This window comes from Anopheles marshallii, chromosome 3, assembly GCF_943734725.1.
Source record: "Anopheles marshallii chromosome 3, idAnoMarsDA_429_01, whole genome shotgun sequence".
Classification (NCBI taxonomy): Eukaryota; Metazoa; Arthropoda; class Insecta; order Diptera; family Culicidae; genus Anopheles; species Anopheles marshallii.
Genome location: NC_071327.1, coordinates 34,136,966 through 34,156,530, shown reverse-complemented (window position 1 = coordinate 34,156,530; position 19,565 = coordinate 34,136,966). Strand labels below are relative to the sequence as shown.

Sequence of the window (19,565 nt, the reverse complement as noted above, 5' to 3'; positions counted from 1 at the left end):
CTTAACAATAAATATCATAATCGGTTTACGGTTGTGTGTGCAACACAGATCACAAAAAAGCATTAGAGTAGTTAAATGATTGGGAAAAATAATTGGGGGAAGGATTGAAAGGGGTCGGTCGGTATGTACACAAAACGATGCTCTCTGATTTTTCTTTCCTCCGTATATACACCCTCTATCATATGGGCCTTTTCAATCATCACTTCATGCGATGTTCAGCCGGTAGAGGGTGTGTGCGTTCAAATCTGTTTCAATTTCACAAATAATTTCATCAGTCTTTCACATTTCTGCTTCGACGCACTCTTGATTCATTCGTGTTTTTTTTTCTTTCGCCTATACGTCGTACTCGTATGCATGATCACTTGTACAAACAATTGTCAACAATTAGCTGCCCATGCTGCCGGTTCTCTACTAGCTCTACTCCCTTTCTTACTGTTATCAGAAGGCATCTACCAAATATTACGATTTGATGCTCAGTAATGACACGCATTAGCAGAACATTCATCTAACACACTTCTGTTACAACAAAACACGCATCTTCTACTTCGGAACTCCACTCATTTGCAGGTGTACACATCCTGTTTGTCGATGCAGGTGCTGCACGTAACTTCGCAGCACCATTTAAAGCTGCAGTGACAGTTGCGTTTCACCTCCACCCGGTTGTGGGATTGGCCCCGTTTGCAACACATCAGGCTACACCCATCGACACCGCTCGAGGTGATGTTACACTCGCGGCCGTGCGTCCCGAGCGAGCCCGTCTTCGCGTTCGGTTCGCAGAAGTCATCCGAATCCTCCGTGTAGACGAGGTCGCCCTTCGTCGGCTTCTTGATAGTCGCATCGTCGGGCATGAAGCTGTGGCCATCGTTGCTGGCAATCACCTTCGTCGCACCGTCAAAGTGTTCCTTCAGCCGGGCGCCCACCTCCGAGAACGGGGGCAACTTCATCCAGCAGGTCTTGGTCGTACACGATCCGGACAGCCCGTGACATTTACACTCCATGCGCATAAACTGCTTGACGGCCTGTTGTTTCGGGTGGACGAGCGTTTGGAATGCAAGAAATAATAATAACCATATAAGTTTGGTGAAACCCATAGCCATACAGACAGTGCCACACTTACCAATCGTCCCGCGCCATTGTTGTGCAGCCGGACCAGCGTCTTAATGTCACTCTTCTTGCGCAACCGGGCGTCCAGGAAGTCTTTCGATTTTCGGACACCGAAATTCACATTATCGTCGCAACCGCCCCACTTCCATTTGTCGTCCTGGTCCGCGTGTATCGTGTACGTGGAATGCTCCTTCAACAGACCTGGTCCGGGCGTGGGCAATCCACCCGCACTACCACCACCATTCACCCCCTTCGGTGAGTGTCGCTGCTTACGACGGTTGGGTCGACGGACCGCCGGCTGGACGCGACCGTTCCGCACAATCTCTGGCGCTGTCAGGGTACCATAGGCTGGATTTGCATTGACATTTTGCTGATAGGGCGCAATCGGGATGCCGTTCGGGTTGGGACGATTGCCACCACCGACACGGCGACGGTTCCCACCGGTCGGTCTGTACCCTGCGCCGCCTCGTCCCCGACCCCGCCCGTCATCCGGTTTCGATTTCGAGTGCTTCTGGCAGGAACACTCCAGCAGGTCGCCCATCGTGCAGGCCTTCGTTACCGCGTACGTTATACCGGCGGCGGTGATCGCGTGCACGAACGCTGTCTCGCGCGTATCTGCAAGTAGTAGCACAACCTCATGAGAACCAATGGAATGGGCGGAAGTTAGTCAGAAGTTCGCTGATTAAGGAGTTCGATGATTAAGGTGCGGTCGGCATTTCGCGAAGTGATACTGCAAATATCGTTTAATTGAATTAGGCACCCAGGATCGATCGAACCAACCTGGCAATGGCGATGGATCATTTGCATAACCCAACGCTAATATCTCGAACCACTTGGCCTATGTCTATAGAAGAGGTCTGAGAGATCTTCTCTGCTTCTCCTCCAAAGGAAACCTCACTTTTTGGACAATTTACTATCCCAAAGCAATACCAAAGAGAGAAAGAGACAAGGTGCTAATTATTGCTCAAACATGCGCATAAATAGCGTCGAAGACTAGAGTACACCATGGCAGTCGCCTGCGTCGAGCGGGAGTAAAATTATCGACCCCAAATTTGTTCGTTCAATATTTGCCCAATTTTTAGGCAACTTCCTACCGATATCGCACCCCATTCAACTCTTGCAAGGTGTAATCTTCCACGGGTAAATGGTTGGCCGGTGTTTCACAACACCCCCTCGGTGCCTGGTGACGGGTTGTGAAACGCTTGGCACCGTAATTGGCGCCTCCTAGCTTTGGAAAGCTCAGAATTAAGCTATTTTTACGGCCCCACGGACGGAGGGTGTTACATGCCATACGGTTGGATCCGTTGGCGCCCACCTACCAAAGTGCCTGCCGTAAGGGTGATATGTTTTTCCCGGCTTTCGAATGGGGGTTTTGTTGCTGATTCCTGCTTTATGCGTTGGCGCAAAGTTGCGCAAAGTCGTTAAAGTTTATGGATGGCATTGATTCATCGTTTCGGTGGTATTTTGTTTGATGTCTTCATCTCTTGAAGCGCGGTCGATTTCCTGGACGCCGTTTGTTTGTACTGCTGTGGTGCTCAGGCACCGAAAACAGGGTGGGGAAAGATAAATTTCTATATTTGTTTGCTAGTCTATTTGCTACCCAAACAAATTAAAACTCATCACTATTTATGTTACGTTGCCGGGCAGATTCAAACACACCAACTGCTGGTGGTTTAATTTTTATGTGTATTCTGTTTATTTTTTTTTATTGGAATGAATTGTGAAGTACATGAAGTTTTTCGGAGTAAGAATTGTCTGAATCCGTTAAACAATTATTCTCTATTAATTATTAATAGTATAGCTAGTATTTACACTACTAGTTATAAAGAGCTCTTCAAAAAATTTCTAACACACACAAACCGAGGTAAAAACAATATAATTCGTTCCATCACAAGCGCGATCGATCACCTTCAAGATAAGTTTCTTCCTTTGACAGTTCAAATGTTTAGTCACGTACGAGATTGAAGTGGACAGCAAATGAACTCGGCGGAAAAATGAAACTTGGCATCGGTTTTAGGACACCCCGTAGCAGTCCTGTGAAAGCGCTCGAGTGCGAAACAAAAAAGAGATTTGTACAAAAATGGGGCAAAATAAATCTACACCGACCTGGGACACGGGGATCTTTCCCCGTTCAGCTGTGTTCCCGCCGCGGCATATGCACCCTTTGCACTGGTCGGTGCACGACGCGACGGACCACAAATGGATAATGATGGTGTCGTGTTTGCTTACAAAACATGTATTACATCGATCGCTTTACGATCGGTACTCGTGCAAGCGTAACGGCAGCTGCTGTCCCATTGCCAGGAGTGGAGCGGGCTTCACTTATCGGATAGAAAGTGTTCCGCACCGCACGGATAGTCGTCCGGACCGTCATCGGGCAGGTTTTGGCATGCACCCGACCACCAAACAGGGGCACATGTGTTGTGGGGTTTGGGATTATTATACACCCTCGGCACCCATCTGGAGCACTTTGTCAGTGCCGGTGAGCCTTGAGCTGCTTGGTAGTCAATTCAACCGTCAGTAATCCGTCTCGATCGATCGGGATCTGGATCGATGGATCAGTCCGGCTTGGAGGACCCACTCGAAGGAGGCTCCTCGCTGAACATGTTTCGCCCCTGTCGTCTTCCCACGTGTTGCTGGGTAGTGTATAAATCCAATAATGGGGTGGCTAGATTTGTTCCACCGCTGAACGTAACACGATCGCGAAGCGGAAGAACAAAGTACGGGCGAGAACGAGTCGTTCCGTTGGCGGTACAATTTAACTGTCAATTTGTGAATAACTTAAATTTACTTTATGGCGAATCAAAATCAAAATTAATGTTTATTGAATTAAAGTGATGTAATCTTGACAATTGCAATGAGATTGTTTATCTTGCAAACGGGATGGAATTTCGATGTTTGGCAACCGAAATACTTCCCCACTCGGACGGTCAATCGATTGCCAGTCACTTTGTTGAACTTGGCATGGAATTTTCTACCCCAAAGATACGATGACCAGGTAGGCACAAAATGTGAAACAGTTTACGAGCATCGGAATTGTCATGGTTGAATGTCAGACCATGTCGCTTCGCTGTCGGTGTCGCGTCCAAGTTGCAAGTTACAGCAAAAGCGATTGCCCTCAGCGTGGAAAAGGGCCACCGACAGAATAGGCCCGTCAATCGATGTACAACGACTGTGCTACCGTTCCAAAGCGGGGAACACAGGGTAAGGTAGAGTGCGCAAGACCTCTCCGGGTCCATCTTCTTTGGGGTAGCGGGTTAAATGGTACTGACGGCGAAACACACGTGACACGACACGACGACGATAATCCGCAAATGCTTGCTTGTATAATGATCAATCTGTCCTTTTCGCACGTGGATGATGTGATCGCCTGGAGATATCCGGTAGCTAACCTTGCCTTGTGCCTTTCGTGTAGAATATGAAGGTCAAGAAGCTTTAAAAACTGTACTACTAGTAGGAAAGTAACATGAAGTTGTTCAAGAAAAAATCATCCTATCTTGCAGCCTGAGAATGCTAACTGCGAAACTTTAAGCATTTTTAATCTCCCTTTTCACAAACCGGCAAACGTAAAATATAAACGATCAACCTTTCCGCGCCCCATTCTACAGTGCCCTTCCAATATCGGAAACAATCACCGGACGACTACACGAACAACACAGCATTCCAGATTCCAATGCGACAGATCGCACAGATTCGGACATTCGAATGTCCACCTTCTCGAGACACTGGGCAGATTCGTTTGTTTGTTTGTTTTATTGATCCGATCGGGCAGCAAATCAGAAGCTACCCTCCAACCCCAGAAATCTGAGGCACCCGATGACAACGAAAAGCCACAATTCAAAGGATCCGCGACAGGACCGAGACAGAACAGCGACAGTACAGCGACAGATCGGCTGCAGAACTTTCGACAGACAGACAAGTGCAGCATGTTTTCGCCCGAACGGTCCAATGGCTCGTGAGGGTTGTTCCTTTTCGGTGTTCTGTCGGGATCGGGTTCAAATAATAATCACAACCGCGGGATTCACGAGATAGGGTGGAAATCATCCAGAGGGAAAATCGGTGGATTGAATGTAATTTATAGCAATGACAATATCGTTACGTTCGATTTAAATTTTTCAATTGCACGACATGCACGATCCAGTGCCCCGAGGCAAGCGGACATTGTAGACGAATGGCGGTTCACAAGGCAGGCAAAACAGTGCTCGTCAATTATGTACAATTTACGGTGAATTCGTTCGGCAGTAACTTGAGCTTCATGTGGTGCACTGTTTGTCTTTCGCTCTTTCACACAAACTTTAGCTACAGATAAGGATTACCTTTGGCCAGAATTCGGCGCATGCTGCGTTTGATGGTCCAGGAGCAGTTCCACATGTTGTGCCGGAATTGGTTCTCGCATTCCCGAAAACCCAAGCTGATGCCCCGGTGGATCTCGTGCATCAGCGATGTGTCGTTCTTGCAGATGTCAGCCAACTTTCCCGAAAGTCGTCGCGATTTCCGGTGCTTGCTTTCACAGACCCGTTCAGGATCGAGCAGCACGTTGCTACCTTCGGCTCTGCAAAAGATGTAAAACGGAATACATAAATAGGAATAGGAAACAAGCTGTAAAGCAGGAAAAGATGCATTACGCTATTGCTTACAATTGCAACTGCTAGTAATTGCTTAAAGCTAACAGCACACAATAATCAGGCCTAATAGGTGTGATTTAGGTCCCTTAACACTTCATTAGCACATTGTGCGACTTCTTAAAGACGCGGCATATAATGAGCGTATCTGCCAATTGTTCAACATAAACAGCCTCTTTGCATCAGGTTCAAGTTCAAAGTGTCAGGTCGGATATACAAAAGCCGCTCCAACATCCTGCTTACGCAATGGACGCCCAACGGATTACGCTGCAAAACCAGCGGAACAATCCGTTCGCACTTCCAGAACATACCACATGACCAACCAATCAGCGCACCAAACGCTCTATTGGCATAGACGTCAAGGTGCAGGTGAGTGAGTTGGTTTTGTTCCGCTCCCGTGCTGACGGTGTGTTTTGCTGCCCATTCCTGGGTGATGGTTTCACACGACAGCTAAATATAGCTTGCGCCCTTGCGCAGGGGCAGGGCCATAAAATTCAATAATGAAGATCGTTTCTATCCATCGAACTTCAGCTGCACGAGGGCGATCCGTAATGTGTTCCCGTTGTTGGGGCGAAGGCGGTGAGCGTTGAGAGTGAGCCCCATTCAAAACCGATTATTAACCACTAGCGCAATTGGCTGTTGAGCATTTTTCCAGCATTTTCAGCTCATTTCTGTTTCGTCGCTATTAAAACCCTCAAACCCCACCAATGACCTCAGATGCCGATTAGCTCGGTCTATTGCTATGGTGTACAATCCCGAACACTCGGCATAAACATTGCCGTGGATGATGGTGGAAAATGAGGGGGCGAATGAAAAAAAGAAGGTACCTAATTTCTTCCAGCAGCTCGCTACTGTTCCAGCAGAAGTTACATGAAAGGTAAATAATCGTTGAGTTAAAATAAATAATTTTCCATTGCGACGCACTTGGCAACCCTGGTACGGTACCAGGGCGAACATTTTCCAGACACCGTTATGACGTTTTTAACGGTTTCGCTGTATACGGAGCGCAGCACGCCATCCAGCTACCAGGCACTGATTTTTACGATCGACTCAACAGGCTGCCAACGGGCGCCGCAATGAGTAACTCCGGTTGACTGACTAATGGTCATGGTCGTGTGACGAACGGAGGCGCTAATGACAAACCGGCGAAACCGACGAAACGAGCGAAACCGTCACCTGGATGCGGCAGGGTCATTAGTTATCATCCACGCGACCACATCCGGCCGTCCTGGACCTGGAGCGTCCGACCTGTTATCAGTCGCCATCTAATGTTCAAAACTCCTCAAGTTCTCAATGTCCCTCCGGTAAGTCACACTCAGCATGTCTTTTTTATTGGAGAATTCGTGGAGAGAAATAAAAAATATGTAAAACAGAATGGAATAGTTCGATGGATTGAGTAGTGTTTCCATCGCTGACGACACTTCACGATCAGTCAAACGATCAAACGGTAGGAGACGAGATAAAAATCTCTCTCTCTTTCATTCTTGTTTCCTCCACACAGCAGGATCACCAGAAAGAAATTATAAATTTAAATAGCACCGCCGTTTGATCGGTGTTGATCAGCCAGCGGTTCGACCACGAACCGAATGGTAGCCGCATTTGTCTGGTGGTCAATAAAGACATAAACTTGTAGCATCACTGCCCCTCGCCAACCTTTTATCGGGTTTCGCTAGCTCGTCAGAGTTCCTCTCAGGGTTAGAATTTGACTGTCAAGAAAACTTGAAAAACCAACCCAAAAGCGGAAAACCGTCTCAAACTGGTTACGACAGCGACATAAAACTGTTGATATTCGGTTTCAATTTGTCGCTTTTATTTGAAGGAACTGATGAAGAAGATTTGGAGATGGTAGAAGTTTATGGAGGTGCCGCCATTACTAGGATTGCTGAGCTTTAATTTGACTAATTAACGCGTCACCTTTCCTGTGGACGCGATGGGATGATGCGATTTCGACGACTACGGGTAACCGAATGTGCCGATGGGATAAGGTGGTAATAAAACAACGAAACTTTGCCTGGTGACGGATGTCATCGCCATGGACGCTTGGATCGTAGACCGTTTTGGTTAGAGTGCAACTAATGGTTTATTGGGATGTTTTAAGACAAATTACTATGAATGAGATGTTTTGTTTGTACCGGCTGCCAACTGTGCTTGATGAATGGATTTGTTGTTTCAAACACGTTTCAGCCACGGTGCTCATTTTGGGATCAATAATTTTACACCGGTGTGTGATATTTTGAAATCATAAATTATTTAATAGATTTCCTGCTGATGCTGGAATCGATTGAAAGCTTGAAGCTGGCACAGGCAGACAAATCATCTAGAACAATGCCATAAATTACGTCAGGTAGTTCGGTGGCACTTAGTTGCCTCAATCAGTTGTGTGCAACTCCACCAGCTTACATTGTCACCACGAGTTTATGACTCATTGAATCCAATCTATGGCCGTCGTTGTGCCGTGCGATCGTCTGAATGGAACATTATCATGCAACTGCACCGGGGCCGCGTGTGATCTATCCTGAACAGAATCAACCAACTAACGAAGCCAACGAATTCATTGAATACTAATCATCGTTAACGAATAATTTCAACAGCTGTCGGTCCATTTGCTACTAGTAGTAGGAAACCTGCAGAAATACCTGCCTTGCCTGTATCCTCCAGATTCGGTCCGGTGATCTTTTTTCCTGAGGAATGGTTGATTTTTGCTGCATTCGTGAGATGCATCGTGAGTCTAGTAAGCTGTTGCAGCTTTTATTATTCCTCGTTGATTCTCTTTCTTTCTAGCCTCAATTTGATCTTACCAATAGTAGCAACACATTACAAACAGCACGGTTCACTAGGCCCAGACTTGCATCGAAACCAGCAGCCAGCTCGGCTCGTCACCGATCCGACGTAATGGACGTTGATGGGAACCATGCGATGGTGTGTCCGTTTTGTTGCAAACGAAACGCTACGTTTTGCGCACTGCAAAACGCAAACCACAGTTGGTTGCCAACTGTCGTACGGCCGCTACCATCCCAACCGGAACTCACCACCCAGGGAAGATGCAGGTTGAATTCGTGCGAAAATAATCGCTTGTCACTCAGGCTGTCCCGTTCGAGCGGTACGCTTTTCGGGACGAACGCAGCTCGGGGATGAGCAGCAAACTACTGCGTGGTATGTTTCGCTTCACTCACCCAACACTTTTCCCAGCATACCGAAGCTTACCCTTGCACAAACGTCATCGGCCAGCAATTGGCAAAGAGGCTTCAGACTCCACAGTGCTGTTTGGTGCTGTGTTTAACTTAATTTTCTCAATTATGCATTTAGATTGATGCACACCGGCGTTCTCTGTACTGGCTGGTGAAGTGTAAATTTACCAACCTAACTGGCCGCCCAACCGTTCGTCTGGGTGCCTCCATTGCCCTGCCTATCCATCTGTAACCATCATGACCCACGGCCAATGGCGAACTAATCCGTCGTCGTATCGGGGCGGCTCAGATCTTCGCCGCACCGTTTTCATGGCTGGTGTTTGAACATGGCCGCAAACTCGACGACGGCCACAACCGAGGGCACAATTTGAAACGCTATTAACACTCTTCAAGCTAGTCGTTTATTTACTTTTATGAACTTGCGCATTTTAATTTCAATTTAAACAATCGCTAACCATTCATGACACACCGGTACCTTCCGGGTGGTGGATCGGTACTGATATAGGGGAGGCTTTAGAAATGGGGTGCTAAGTCTCCATTCTCCATAGCTCCATATCCAAACGGGCCTACGGTTATGATGGACACCCGGACCCAAACCGAAAGGAAATGCGGCCTCTTTCGCGCCCCACGCACGTGCGGATGAGGTTGGAAAAACTGCGTACCAGTGTCGAGACGGCATTCGTCACGCTAGGCCTGTTGTCCTAGGATGGAAATCTCGCTCGTTGCACAAGATTGCGCACACGAAGCCGTTTGCTGCAGGAGGAGGTTTAAATCATTTTGTTCAATTTACTTTTATTTGCGTAAGGGTGCTTTTTCTCTCTCCGTGTGCACCGATTTGCCGTTAACAAACATTGTTTTCTTCTCGCTGGATGTGTAAAGTTGGTTTAGGTAGAGGGCTCGAGATGGAAAGAAGGGTGAAAGTTGATCTTGGGAAGTAATAAAAATAATGAGCTTTCAGTAGGTTACACAAATAAATAGGAACTGTTTGCTTTTCTCGTTTGGATGCGCATACAATAATTCAGACACTTTCTATTTGCACACTTGTTGTGCTTTCGTTGCAATTAATTGAGTAGAATCTTTTGTTGCACGACAATAACACTCCATTTTAATTAAAGTAAGGTATATTTAATACTTCACCCAATGACTATTTGCAAGCAAGGGGATTGAGGAAATGTCTAAGCATTCAGAAGTTGGAACAATCTAAATTAAAATGCGTTTTTTCAACCAGAAAATCTGTTGTTATAACATTTTAATAAATAATAATTCCAGGATTCTAAACAAATTGACTAACTCAAAGTCTCCATTAGCAAGTCGACCAATTTTGTTTCATAAACCATTGACAGCTTTAAATTTTGTATTTAAATGACTATATTTCTTAAAGCATTCTACCTTCCAACATTCATATTTTTTTAAGAATAGTCATAAACCTGGAATTTCTTCTTAACAAGGATACATCAATGTGTGCTTTACGTTGGTGGAAGCAGTCATTTCCTACGGGGCTCTCATGTTAAACTTAAATTTAAATCGTAGTTGTTTTAGAAATCGCACAAAAAGAGTGCGATGTGAATAATATAACTCCTCCTCATTACAATTCTGTTCCACAGTTGCTTGTGATTCGGTTAGTTGGCAAGCCTAATTGAATGTTCCTTAGTATTATGTACTATGTTTATTTTCTTACTTATAAATATCGTTTGTGCTGCATATCCCCGAATAAACTTATTGAGTAAAGAATACATTAGTATCTTGGTTGAGCAATAATGTTGAATTACCCGGTTAGATTGGTTAACTTTCGAACAGGTGGCCATTGATGTCTCTACTAGTTTCTTTTCAACCGTAATTATGGTTACAAGCACTGCTAACTTGAAGACTAAATAAACCCCTTTTTACCTCCATTAATAATTAATATCATCCCATAGTGCGACAATCGCCAGTGTATTACGTTGTCATGTAACTATCCGTTCATTAGCTGTGCGGCCAAATACGACTAGTGTCTATTCCCTTCGGTGCTTGTTAAACCGTCGTAAATTAAAACGACATCATGCTACGACCACCTCGGAATCGGCTTCACGCACCACCACCACCATCATGGCACTTCTCAAGTTCCCAGGGCACCGCATACGGCACCCTACCCTACCGGGCCCAGCCACGGTTGTGTACGTGATGATCCGCTTAATCAACTCCGAGAGTCGCCCGGGGAGATAAAAGATCAATATTTCACCCATCGTGGGTCCAACCGTCAACGAGTCAACGAAATGGAAGAAAGAGCCCGCAAACAGACACGCTTTCAGGACCAACGAAGCGGAAAACCGTCTCACGTTGCTTTGATGCGACGCGCTGATCGAAAAGCTTTACCGAACCACGGGGCAGGGTGGGATGGATTTAGAGTGGGTGGGAGGGAGAGTGTAGTAAGATGAAGAAAAAAATGCATTTAAACCCACATTACCCTCTAGTTTGCTTTTGCAAAGGAAGTCAGCAAAGTAGAAGCGACGGCTTTTGGGAGCAGCAACGGTCAGAATGCATTCAGCTTGAGCAAATACAACATGACAGAGCCGCAGCATAAATAGCTCCGCACACGGCCAACAACACCACCACCAGTCGGCTGTGTCCCTTGTTTTCCTCCCTACCCTACCCCTGTGCGACGGAGCGTTGTGGGCCAAACAGCTCAAAGTGCATCTGAAGATGCTTGCCTATTTATTCGCCGTCATCTTGAAAATATTGAAGTAGTTTGTTTTTTCTCGTCCACGACCCTCACGACAACCCAGTGGATGAACAGATGGGTGGCTCGAGGTGTCCTGTAGTGAGATGCCTGGTCAGAGGATACCCGGGACAAAAGGTAGTGTAACAAAATCATCAAACATTTGACTCCTTCATTCAAGTGGGTGCCGGCACTCCATAGTCTCGTTGTTAATTTGGACCTTTTCGGGGTCAGTGTCGGGCGAGGGTGAGATGGTCCTGTCACCCAGGGACAGTGAAAACATTTTTGTTCTTCCGTTTGTATGTGTGTGTGTGTGCGTTACACTCGTTTCCCATCCACGTCGGAATGCAAATAGTTCCCTTAGGCGCAAAAAGGTTCAAAGGTGCAGCTTTTCAGAAAGGTTAAGCTTACCGAACTGTACTAGACCGGGAAGCCCGGGCTCTACAGGTGCATCGGCTGAAGATTGACAGATCGCCCGTGCAGCGGATGCGCTCGAGACGTATTGCTGTACCGAAGTAGAAAGAGGCCAATCAAAAGTACGAGTGACGCATTCCTTTCAGTCTGAACCTGGCACGGCTAAACCATCAAAACCATTTGCAAGCCGGCCCGCAACAGTTGCAATTAAAACGGTCCCATGGCTTACCGGACAGCTGCCATTTTGGATGGGGAACCGATCATCAACCGCAATGAAATAATCAATACAATCGCCGCTCCCGGCTAATGAGTTGATCCAACGCCGCTAATGAAGCTAATTATCGCCGCGGTGCGCCGCCATCAAGTTGATTCGTAATGCCGATGAGTCCCGTGCTCTGGGGTCCGGTGGCTGGAACGATGCGTGGCGCGGAGTATTATTCAATGTAAACATTGTAACAGCACCGAAACGGCTCCAGTATAAACAGTGATCGATCTCCGTTTTGCTTCCCCTTCGAGTGGCAGGTTGAAAGTACACATCGGACGATCGGTCCGGAAGGTGGGGTGAGGAAGGCATAGAGGGGAGGAAGGAGGCGTTCCAGTACCGTATGGATTACGGATCACTGAGCCAATTTTATGATCACAACCGTCGATGCGCATCAATGTTTGGAAGCACGGGGGTTATTTTATGCCATGCTGCGTGTCTCTCATTCATTCCCGTTTTTTGGACGAAAGGATGCATCGTCCTGAGTGGTTGAGTGGGTAATGAATATGACTTTCGACATGATTGGCTGCCATCAAAGTGATTCCGCCTACCCGTTATCCCAGCCGTTCTCAAGGATATCGTTTCCGTTACGCTTTTACGCTGCCGGGCAATCGATCAGGCTACACAGTGCGCTTCAAGATCCTTTTGGTGGGCGAATCGGTGACAGAGGATCCCCTTACAGGTATCGCTACCCAAAAGCGCACTGATGTCCATTATGGCTTTTTGAGGAGTCGGGACGTATCTGGTTACAAAAGAGCTCTCTTGAGAGCCATTTTCTGCAAGGAAACTGTCCTCGATGTAATCGTAGACGATCTGCGTTGGTTGCTGATCGCTTCGGGGCGGACACTTTTGGAGCTTTGGCAAGCGATTGTTGACACAACAGGGACAACAGAGATCGATCCGGTCGTCTTTATACATGCATTTTCTTTATACATGCCTTAACCTCGGTGCTAAGAAGATCAGATGGATGTCTTAAAGGTATACAAAAAGGCGAAATACTTTCGAACATTTGTCGGAGATTTCCAAAACTGATGGACTCTATGCTACAGGTTCTATTACCAATGTATCAATAAATTAAATTGGATGTCGTTGGGCCGAATCGGTATCATTCCAACGATAGCTTCACAGCAATGCGACATACAAAAGAGCAATCCTTTCCCAAATCGAAACATTCAGAAGCCAGCTTACAGTTGGATAAATGCAAACTTCTGTTACATTTATCTCAATTGTCAACAGGTAGTCATGATAAGCTCGTTGAAGCGATTAACCTCCTTTACCTTTGCTGTTTCTCTTTTTTTGGCGCACACAAATACCACCAAGTTTGGCAGGTAGATAAGCCTTTCAAATCGACTGATGAAATGATACATTGTGCAAAATTAGCATAAGGATTTTTAGATTTGGGTATGAAAAAGTCTGAACCTCCGATCTCGGTGAGCACTTTCGCTCGACCATCCGGACGTGGTGGAATGCCGTACCGTGTGGGTATCGTGTACCAGTAGACATCAGGATTTGTGTCGACCCTTCTCAACCGCACACTGGATGGAATGCGTGCTGACGTCTTCGTCTTCTAACTCGCTAGCGCTTGATGCCGTCCCCAAGACGGAAGGTTTCGGGGTTCAAAATCGTAAAGATTTAGATAACCGTGGACCTGCTCGCTGTAGAGCCAGTATCTCGCAACGGTTGTCGCCAAACGTACTGCTGGTCCAGCATTTCAAGTATGACCTCTGGATGTCTGCCCGCAGGGGCTACGGTCATCGGAACGCGTCATCTTCTAGCTGATCCGATCCGTGAAGTAGCCGCCCTGGCGCTTGGAGTCTTCGCCTCGACGTGCCCAAATTCCGTTGCCCAAGTAATCTTGGGCAGAGTTGACTCGCTGTTACAAAACGTACGTCGTTATGTTGCGGTGCGTGCGTCGAATTTCTTATACGATAATCTTACCACCGCGAGCCCTCGTCTGCGTGGCAACACCGTCACAATTCGTACTCATTTATGAGAAATGATTCCAACAGATTCTGAGACGTCGCGACGGCAACTTGGCACGATCATCAAGAGATTGGTCGCTAGTGATTGTAGCTTATAGCGTGTGTTTGTGTGTGATGTCTGCTTTGCAGGAGTCACCATCCAGGAAACCGGTCAATGCGATACGGTCCAGTTCTCCAGTTACGGTATGGTTTGTTTTACTCCCGCTTATCTGACTCGCACTGCCGTAATACTCATCAAATTGCGATATTGCTTATCAAGATACATCTTTCTGCCAACGTGGAGGACGAGTAGTTTGTTCTCTTCCCCAGGTACACCACGTTTCCCGCATCAGTTACCGCCGGCATAAAACGGGCAGCGTGTCATCTGTCGCTCACGCAAGGCAAGTGTAAACTTGTGATATGATGTGCTACCAACCGATTTCTTGGTTTGCATAAGAGTTTGCTATGCATTTCCATGTCTTCGGTAGCTCAAAACGAGTAAAATCTCAAGTCGTGTAGCCGCAGTCCATTAGTTGTCGAGTCGAGTCGCACCGACCAAGACGTAGGACAGTTGGAGCACCCGGAGGCGAAACGTTTAACTCACGCAAAACTCTCCTCCTCACGTCGTAGTGAGATCGTCTCGCGAAGCGTAAGACTTCAGGGGGTCGGTTGGCAGGCTGGGGCTATGTCAGGGCCACCTTCGGTCGGCATTACTAGGCGAGAAGCGGGTCCAGCCTCCGTCAACTAGTAGGCGACCGCTTATCACAACATCATCGCTAATGATATAATGAGGGGCAGTTTATAATATTTATAATCGTTTCTAAAAGCGTAAATGTAATTAAGGATGCATTTAATGGCTGCTCAGCAGTTTGTCGTAATCGTATCTCTTTGCCGAGCGGGTAAGCAGAGAGGAGGGGGAGATGGTCGGGGAGCAAAAACGGAGCAAGATCGTTACAGCTTACGAGGTGATTGGCGTTCTAGTGCCACGTCCTTGCACACCCTGATGAAACTGATCTTTTGCCCCTATCGGTTGACCATCGACACTAGTTGGTTTGCAACAGTGTAGAGTATAAATATGCGGCTGCTGCTACTGCTGCAGCAAATTGCGGAAGGAATAAAACAGTATAGGAAATACATTCTTTTCCAGTTGAAGCTAAGTAAAGGAGAACACAATAAACTCCCTCCTCCCTATACATATACACGTACTCGAGCTGGTGCCGGTGAGTTCTACTTGCTGCTTCCATCAGGTTCGGGTTAATTATGAAATTATTAAGATAAAGTGTTGAATACATATCGATGCAGTGGCGCACCCGTTGGGAAAGAGGAGAATGGGGACGACGCAGCTCATAGCATCTTGCAACACGGCTCTACCCAGATGCCACAGATGCAAATAATTTATTGTATCGCTAAACTAGCGCTCCCGCCTGTTCTCGGACGGCCGGAGATTCACACAACTAAGTAAGCGTGGTACGGCAGAGGCACACGTTTTATTTTATCTTTATTTCTGCACTCGGTCTCCACCACAGATCACCTCTTCTTTCAAACCCCTCGAGGGCTAGTACTGAAAGCATTCCATCGTTAATACTGGGCGCCTTTGGCTCCCCCCGCCTCACTCAATCCCGGCCGCTTCCACTTCTTCCTCAAACGCACGGTTCATAATTTAAGCGGTTGAAATTTAGTGTCGCCGAGCATTAAAATGGCCGCAGCTAATGGGACGCCGATGATTACCTAGCGCATCGTAAATGTGAAGGGGGGTTCCAACGATGAGGATTGTGGGTCAAGAGGCGCACAAATGGATGCTAAATAGTTTTACGCTTTCAAACTGCACGTTGCTTTTGTGTGCCGGTCCATCTTCGAGAGGGTATCGATTGATGCCGGGAAGTCCATTACGTATGTTGGCAATGGGTATTGAGGCATTTAATTTACTTTGGTTTTTGCAAATTATTACCATTGTTGTCAGTTAATCAAAATTTGTTTCTGGATAGAGGTTTCACATTATTCTTTTTTGTGCTGATCTCTGCCCTTATTAGTAATACTTGATTTTTATGGTGTTTTTAGACACGTATAACCGAGACGACTCGATGAGTCAGTAGTAATGAAGCCGGTTTTTCATACGACAAGACTGGTACAAAATCTTAATCGGGGCGCGCGCAGTATTGATTGTGTTGTTTACTTCAAGACTGGTACAGTCAAACTTTGCTTTATGCATTTCCTCGAAGAATGAGGTCTCTTTAATATTACATATTGATTTATTCCAGTATGATGGGTTTTCGTTGTATTATCAGCTTCATTTAGTTTCAAATTAGTAAAATACTCGCTAGGCATTCAATAACCTCATATAGTTTTTCTAGTTTCGAACACGGAACATGGAAAATGGTTCAGGAATATCTGATAAATAATTTAAATCAATACTACGAAAAATAATTTAGTTAATGGTGAATAAGTAAGACTTCAACTACATGCGAAAGGCAAATGCCAAATTGGTAAGTATTACCTTACAGTAACTTCTACTTGAAAAGCGATACAATCTAGCCGTTAAATACAAATAAACGAGATATTACTCTCTTTTATTCGCCCGCTTCTTATATTCCTGGCAGTTTTCGTAAAAAAAACTTAAATAAGCTAATTATAGAGGCTCTGGATATCTTTTCATCTTGAAGCAGATGATGCATAACGCAATTAAACATTCATAGACATATCGAATAGCGAACTTCTGAATTTTGATCTTCCCATGAACTAGAATCCCCATTACATATTATATTTGATAAAAAATATTACCTCCACAGGCCGGTGATGGGCATTATAAGTATCAGGTAGATAACAATCAGTACCAAACGCATAGTTATAACTTCCTGTCTGCTGAATAAACACAGTTCAGTTACTCGTGAGCGATTGTTTGCGCAACTAGCTGCGTCCAATTGCACATCCACGCATAAACAGTGACGAACAATTTTTTTCCAGCTGGTTGCAACAACGAAGAATACCGGAAACGATTCACAAGCACACACTGTCAACGGGCTTGTGACACGCAGCACAAGCACCCCAAGCACGCAGCAAATACCACCCACAAACCGACCGGAAATACACACCCTGTACCGGTTGTGGCTAAACAAAACAAATCTTCACCATGGTCACTGCGGTCACACTTTAAACACTTAAAGGCATTCACACACACACATACACACAGACACTTGTAAAACTGACACCCGCTACCCCGGAAATGGACCAGATCACACCTCACAAGATAAACTAAAAATGCATCCCCATTGCAAAAATGGCGCACACTGCGCGCGGTTCACATGGTCGGCCGAGTGCGGGTTTTGTTTTGTTCTTCCGATGGATTGCTGTTTAGGATGCAAATGAAAAGAATTGGGGATATTAAGTGGTTTGCACTGCACCACCCACACCAGGGGGTATTTAAACACAATTTTCGACACTCCAGTTCCGGTGTTTTACGGTGATTATAGTACGAAGATATGTGCCATAGTTTGTCACTCACATGATAAACATAAACGCTTCGTGGGTTTTATTTCTTATAACTCCCCCGGATTAAGGGGCTACGGGTTGTGTACTGATCGATGCACTGGACATGTTGGACACCGGCCCGAAAAGGGTGGCTGCGTTGTCCTTTTTCTACGTGGCGTTACCACCCCTGTTTAGTAGCGTTTCGTCCGCTGTTTCGACTTCGAACAGACTACTGCGATCGCACCACGATAACTGCCACCGAGCTGGCTACGGGGGGCGAAGTTTTCTACCGGATGTTCTACCATACACACACACGCACACACACATACGCTCACGGACCTGCTTCCCGGTGGCGCAAGGCGACTGCGCAGACGAACGGCAAGCGCAAAATCCAACTGCAGCTAGTGGCGTTTCCAAACCACAAACCACAACTTTTCGGCACCGGATTCCCAACGAACGAGCGGCACGAATATTCAAAAATCGAACGAACCGGCCGAATGCGCGCGTGTTCGCGGCATTCGGTTGGCGCACGTACACCCGCCACAAACACACCGACCCTGGCACGCACACACACGGGGGTTTACACAGGTACACCGGACATTCGTAGCAAAGACAGCCCGGACCAAACGCGCAAGACCATGCGGCAGAACGGAGACTGGTAAAGATGGTTTGCGCGATGCGAGGAACAAGCGCGCACATTAGCTCCCCTGCACTCCCCTCCTGTTGTCTTCGCCCCACCAACTCTCCCCTACCAACCCAGTACGGTCCAGTATGTTCTTCTTTTCGAGTTCCATTCTCCCATATGAAGGGGTTTGCTCTGTTTTTTTGCGAATTCGCAAAAAAAAACGGGAATAACACACATACACAACACAACCCAACACCAACACACACAAATAAAGGGGTGCCCGCGAAAGGAGGGGTGCGCTTCGGAGGAACAAAAACCAACAACAAGAACAAACAAACCACCAACAACAATAAAAACAACAACAACTGTTTGTGGGAAATATAAAATAAAACGGCCTGCTGCGGTGAGGATGAGATGAGGATGGTGGACCAAAAGAGGAGACAGGGTTCAACGTATAAGGGGCGGTTGAATGAAATGAAATTAAAAGCAACAAAAATTAAGAACAAACAGCAAAAAAACACGTACACAACTATACTAAACACTCACAAATGTACACATACATACACGCACACAGATATGCTTCTTTTCGTATACTTTATCGAAACGCCACCGCGTTCTCACCGCGAACAGCAGAAGGAAACAGCCGAACACTACACAACACGGGAAGGTATGCTTCTTCTTCCACACCGTTGCAAATGATATATATTTTAAAAGGTTATTGCGCGCGCGGATTTCCTTTCATCTTACCGCCCGTAGTGTTTGTGTGAGTGTGTGCGGTATGTGTGGGAGTAGTAGGGCGAATGTGTGGAGAGTGCCGCCTTGCTGCTTTCGGGTGTCTGCAGCCGGGCTCACTGCTCACTCATCGCGTTTGGTTCACGCACGCTTACAGTGATTGTTGTTGCCGTGAGAACTGTTCTGTCTCGATCTACTGGAAAAGCGCTGAGGAAAATAACCATTTAAAAATCAAATTCACAGCCGCAGTTTTTCCACCGGGTGGAAAATTGAACAAAAAATAAACAACCCTCCACTATCATCCACTGCGAGGGGATGATTACAAGCAGCCCCCAAAAAACTGAACCAACCCACCGAACGGTGACACTATGAATGGGGCAGCTTTTCTCACTGCGTTTTCGCTCATTCACCGGGCGAAAAACTGTCGGCGGGAGATGAAAGAGAGCTGAGCTGGAATTAAAATTCTGCCACCCCTATATGCCTTTACTCAAACTCCA

General features: G+C 46.4%; 1 protein-coding gene across 1 annotated transcript; it reads right to left on the bottom strand.

Moving 5' to 3' along the window:
- Positions 1 to 557: 557 nt before the first annotated feature.
- On the bottom strand, positions 558 to 17,086 carry LOC128715272 (protein Wnt-6). The gene is made up of 4 exons (XM_053810154.1): positions 17,025 to 17,086; positions 5,421 to 5,656; positions 1,118 to 1,719; positions 558 to 1,019 (listed from the first exon to the last, which is right to left on the bottom strand). The coding sequence occupies exons 1-4, from the start codon at positions 17,084 to 17,086 to the stop codon at positions 558 to 560; spliced, it is 1,362 nt and encodes a 453-aa protein (XP_053666129.1).
- Positions 17,087 to 19,565: the final 2,479 nt, after the last annotated feature.